Consider the following 6000-nt stretch of genomic DNA (forward strand, 5'->3'; position numbering starts at 1 on the left):
ACAGCACTTTCCAAAGTGTATTTTAGTTCAGTAAAATTAACGATTTGCATTACGCGTACAGTACATTAATTAACTCCTCTATTCCTCAAATTTATTTACACACATTTGTTACACCCTGTATATACAGAATAGATTGCTGGTCAAGCCAGCTGGATGGCAACTCTAATTAGTCACTCTATCTCCCCTAAAATGGGAACAGAGCATGGTTACTAGATTAAATTAACCATAGATATTAGATAAACAATTCTTCCACATTTTATAATTATTTGTATCATTTGAAGATAATTTAATATTGTAATTTAAAGATTTTTTTTAAGAAAATTGAATCAAGAAAATCTTGGTCAGAGACTTAGATTAATTTTCCCTTCACTTCTACTGATCACAATTGCTCCAATCCATGCCAAGACTAGTGGTTGTTGTTCATATACATACTGTGGCTTTCCAACCGAAAGCAAACAGGCTTGTTGAAAGCATTTGCCAAATGAGTGTTCTAAAAGCTTGTTTAATTCTATTGTTCTAGTGTTCTATTGTTGGGTCAAGGTACTACAGAGGTGCTTTTGAAGCTATGTACTGTACAGCAGTGAAAGATATCAAAACCTCGACTGTAGAGTTAGTGTATGGGACATTACTTAGATTGACGAGAGCATTTTTCCCGACGTCTTCCGACATTAGTGCAGTATTTCAGTGCTTTGTTTTCATTTTCTTAGTGACATCATTTTGGATTTGAAGCCTCCAACGGACACGATCGTAGTCTCGTTGAATCACTATCACAGTTAACTCAACATTGCAATATAAAATATACTAAGTGCCAAAAGAAAAATTCTCTTATCGATCAATGCCTATGATAGTCCCAATATTTTCATACTGGTAAATTGTCCCTTCTTCCAATGTACTTCAACCATACCACAAAAGTTAGGAGTGGAAATGAGTACTATACAAAAAGTACACCTTGTTATATTCACTGAAAACCTGACAAGAAATATTTCTTACTCAATGTGTGCTGCGACACTCCAGTTGTGTTCTGATAGTTTGGTGGTTTTTGTCTTGTAAACAAAAAGCAGCTTTTGAAGAAAAGAGAGACAGAGGCAATTTGATGATCGGCAAAATTAGGAAACCAAATTTGCAAATGAAATTTTTGAGCTACGAAAGAAACAAAAGTTAACCCAACACAATAGAGATACTTGAAAAATCAAATTAAAGCTTACGAAAACACCAAGAAAAAAAGAGAAAATAAAAGTGCATATTTTATTTTTTTAAATACAGATATTTTAGTATCATCAAAACATTATGGGTCAGGGAAAATTGTGAAGGTGACCAAATTTAAAGTTTCCGAATTTTGTAGACACCCTGGTACACTCTTTTCCTATTTACATAACTTAACTCTCTGCTTTCTGTTTCTAATTGTAAAATTTCTATTTTACAGAATGAGAATGTTTTGATTGAAAAAGGTGGCAGTGCCAGTGGAGTGCCCCTATTCCTGCATTTTTGGAACCATCCAGAATTTGAAGGGTTTCTTTGGGTGCAGTCCAAGGACAAGTGGCTCAAAATGAGTGTCTGACAAACCAACTCGTTCAGTATCAGAAGAGGTGGCAACGTATGACGTTCATCCCTTAAGCATTTATGGCATGTCTTCCTTGACCTGTCTTCTCTTGTTGTGAACATTTCTTTGAGTTCTGCCTCTATTGTCTTCTGGATTTTTGCATATGACTGTGCTGTTTTCTGAAAGTCACAGCAGTAATGAATTGGAGAAGAGATCAACCAAAATTGGGCTGCTGCAGTTTTCCTTGATGTATAATATAAGGATACAAAAAGGATTGCTACCTGTTACATTCTTACTGGATTGGCTTTCTTTTCATCAGAGTAGACACCATTACCCAGAGACAACCAATTTACCTCCATTTGATAATCTACCTTCCTGAATGTGTGTTTAATATTGAGCTGTAGATTTCAACAGTATTATAAAAGGTGCGAGACCTGACCTCTAATATAGAGAGGGTGATTGGTTAATGAACACATGTTCGAATAACAACAAACAAACACAGTACAAACACAAGAAGCGACGTAAAATAATGAATACTGATTTGTCTTCCCTTGTCTCCAGGCAACAATTCAAAATTTTTCGGAGTGCGGGAGATGTTGACATCAACATCAACGCTCGATCCAGTATATACCGATCGGAGAGTATTTCTTCGAACTTTGAAGCTCTCCCTTGTAATTCCAGCCTGTTATTTTTCTGATAGAAACTATTTTTTTATAGTATTCACAAAACTGTCAGGTGGGCACTCGTTAAGTTTTGCGTCGGTTTTTATTTTCAAAAGGTGGGAGTATAATAGCAAAGGTTGAGAGTGGGCAGAAGATGTCTGATGTTGCTGGGCAGTATGGCTCAAACGGGTCTACAGTAGGTTGGCAGTTCAATCTTATCTAAGAAAGATACAGTATAATCAAGAAGACTCAAGCAACTTAAGGAGTATAAAAAATCACATCTGAGAAATAAAGAACATCGAAGAGCTCATAATGGAACCTAAAATGGATCTGACGACAGAATAACACTAAGAACTCTTGAATGAAGAACACCAAGAAACTTGCCAAGATATGTTTTCTTCTGAAAAAGAGGATTAAAGCCAATATCTGCTATGAAAGATCTTTTGAAGTGGGAGGATGTCAGAACAACAGTTATAGAATAGCAACCAAACCAGGTTGAGGTTAATAGGTTGATGTATACAATTACAATGCTATTAATTACTTCTGAAAAATGCTAAGAAGGGAGAAAAGCAATCGACATTGGACAGATTCTTTACCCCCCACAAACTGTGTATATATGTCATGTTTTTTCAGTCTTGCATTTTTATTATTACATATATACTTTCTTACTACGTTTATTTTTATATTTTGGGATCTCCAGAACAAATTAATCAAATTCCCATAAAAACCTATGGTTAATCAATAATCAGTTAACGAAGAATTTGGATAGCAAACAAAGTCTTGGAACTGATTATGTTCGTTAGACAATTACAGTGGGTGATCGGTTAAGAAAGGTAAAGGATATCTTAATAAAGTACCTTCTTATCATGTTTGATGAGTGTGTCAATTCTATGATATTCATTATAGAAGTGAAAGTAGGTCAAATAAGGAGTTAACACTATTAATACGAAATAGTGACAAACCTCAAAATGGAAAACGTGTGGTTGACGATGATGATAAGGAAAAACCTCTGTGAGGAAGAGTACTTATTGGGCATTCCCATCAAAACCACTGACATCCAGTTGGTAGTGATAAAAGGCCATTCTGGGTAAATAATAATTTAAGATTTAATATAATCAAAGTACGAGTTGGGGCTTGATCTACCTACTCCAGCCCTGTAGTTTTCTATAGTGAATAAGAACTAATACGTGCCAAAATAAATGATTCTTGGATGTTACTTAGAAGCCTAGTGTTAACTCAAAGGCTAATAAATTTCTATTAGTGGGAAATTAAGTGGAAACATTTGTGTTGATCAGTGTCATCTGTTCTAGGCGATGTTTTTAGTGATCTCTGGAAAGAATATCAAATTTACTATACCTAAGCAATCTTTAAACATTGTGAAATAATGAAAAGCTTTCAAATGAAGTGGTAACTGAAATAAAATCAACTGATAACCCATGGATTGAAGTATTTAAAAGTTTAAAAAATAATAATTTGCTTCCTCTCAATTTAGAATGTAGAAAAATAAGCAATTCTTGAGATTTTCTGATCAGCTAACGAAGCTAATAAATAACCACATTTTTTGAGAGAATGGATTTAATTTTTATACTGCAACCAGTCATTAGTATTAAAGACTTGACGTAAAAGTCAAGTTTTCTAGAATTGATCTGCCACCTAAGACCTGACTTTATAGCAAACAAAAGTGTTTAGTGAACTTATTCTACAGTTTATATTGTTTTGTAATGAAATTCTTCCTTTAAAAATGACTAACAAAGAGCAGTTAAAAGAAAACAATGATTTGGGCAGTCCAATCCTTTTGTAATGTTAATGGATGCAAATTTTTATTACTTTAAATATTGTGAATTTCCTGTGTGCTGTACACTCTAGTTTCTATATTGAATAATACTCCTTACTTATACAAATCTTCCATTAATTTAAAAAAATTTATTTACTACAAACTTCAAAACATCAAATACAGCCAATGACAAATAGTCATTACTTTAAAAAAGAGACGGGGTCGGGAAAATTATATATATATATAAATATCTGTATATAAATAATTCGCCATTTTTGCGTAACCGTTTTCAAATCTCCAAATCGTATCGACCGTGGCCAGTTGCCGAAACTCTCGTAATTCAGTCGTTTCCGTCCTTAGTTTACAAAATTGGGAAAAAAGTCAATTCTAGATTTGTACTTGATATTTTAAAACTGATATGATTTCTATTTAGGAATTCCTCATGAAAGAGAGAAAACAAAATGCATATTTTTTGTTCTGTTCATCTTACTCAGTCGAGTATAAAGAAGAAAATATGTTAGACTTTGTTCTGATATTTAGCTAATTGAAGCGTAAAGATATATTTTTTGAATATGACTGTGTGTATTTTTATACTGGGTACCAAATAAGAGCTTCGGCAATAGAAGATAAAAAGAGAAATCACTGCTGGGTCGGAAACCGAAAGAATATGTTCCGATCCGAAACTGACATTAACATCTAGATAACAACATTATGGGACGTATGTAGACGACAAACCGAAAATGGCATCTTACCGACGAATGCAAAATCAAAATCATCTGTTATCGTTAGAATTTTGGAATGTTTCTTCGTCCAATTTCGTGTTAAATCCCGCTACCGAACATTTGGTTATCTTTAGTCTCTCGTATAATTTTTGATCCTAATAGAAAAATTTCCATTAAAAGTGACATTAAAATAACCTGTACGTACAAGTAAATTGTATTACCTTGGCTGTTATCGAGGGTCTAATCTTCTTCAATGCTGCATCAAAGTGATGTCGTGACACCTTGAGCTGTATGTCTTTTATATCCATGCTAGTTGCAAGCTGAAGATATTCCTTGAAGGCAACCAGAGATGCTTCGCGAACAAGAGACGAGAGATCGGCACCACTGCCAAAATAGAAATATAAGTAACAAAATGCTATTTCTGTCGAGTGATTGGGTAAATTTACTTACGTGAAACCGGTACAAAGACCACTGTTCCCGATTTCGACTATATTTACGTCGTCATTTAGGAGAGGCCTCGTGCCGTTCTATTGAGTAAAAATTAAACAATTTAATTTCCACATTCCAAATGAAAATTCAATGATAAACAAATTTTATTAACTTTAGTTATAGTTTTCAAGATTTCCACCCGATCCGATGCTGTAGGAAGACCGACGAATAATATTTTATCTAATCTTCCCGGACGAAGCATGGCAGGATCTAGAATGTCCGGTCTGTTCGTAGCTCCCATAATGAAGACGTTTTTTCTACTCTCCAGTCCGTCCATTTCCGTAAGCATTTGGTTAACCACTCGTGCAGTCGCCCCACCCTAAAAGAAAATTAAAATTGTGAACTGCAATCCAATTTTGATTCAAAATGTTATTAAATTGATCTTTGTACCTCGGCAGTATCTGATCTTCTGGGGCAGAGTGCATCTATCTCGTCAAAGAATATAATGCACGGGGCAGAGTTGCTGGCTCTCTGGAAACATTGCCGAACGGCTCTCTCGCTTTCTCCAACATACTAATAATCAGATATTTAAGAAGTTAAAATCGTTTCTCAGTCCAAACATACAAATATATGGGAATTAAATTTACCATATTCAGCAGTTCGGGTCCTTTGACAGAAATAAAATTAATGCCAGATTCATTTGCAATGGCCTGAATGGATTAAAAAAAACTTTAAATGTCAAGCAATGTTTGTATTAATAATCAAACCTTGATTTAATTTAAATAATAACCTTTGCCAATAGAGTTTTACCGCATCCCGGAGGACCACAGAGAAGTATTCCCACAGGGTTTGTCAGTCCAAGACATTCGCACT

The 6000-nt window shown here is 34.5% G+C and overlaps 1 protein-coding gene across 1 annotated transcript in view; it reads right to left on the minus strand.

Moving 5' to 3' along the window:
- Nucleotides 1-4646: 4646 nt before the first annotated feature.
- The window catches only part of LOC111625554 (nuclear valosin-containing protein-like), a 32465-nt gene continuing 31111 nt past the window's right edge, over nucleotides 4647-6000 (minus strand). The window contains exons 17-20 of the mRNA XM_023368718.1: nucleotides 5300-5506; nucleotides 5149-5225; nucleotides 4920-5082; nucleotides 4647-4853 (exon numbers count right to left, since the gene is read on the minus strand). Of these exons, the coding sequence (XP_023224486.1) occupies nucleotides 4749-4853; nucleotides 4920-5082; nucleotides 5149-5225; nucleotides 5300-5506 (552 nt within the window). The 3' untranslated portion in view covers nucleotides 4647-4748. The remainder of the gene's footprint in view (nucleotides 4854-4919; nucleotides 5083-5148; nucleotides 5226-5299; nucleotides 5507-6000) is intronic.

The sequence above is a fragment of the Centruroides sculpturatus genome, unplaced genomic scaffold, assembly GCF_000671375.1.
Source record: "Centruroides sculpturatus isolate CEXI.00-Female unplaced genomic scaffold, Cexi_2.0 scaffold389, whole genome shotgun sequence".
NCBI lineage: Eukaryota > Metazoa > Arthropoda > Arachnida > Scorpiones > Buthidae > Centruroides > Centruroides sculpturatus.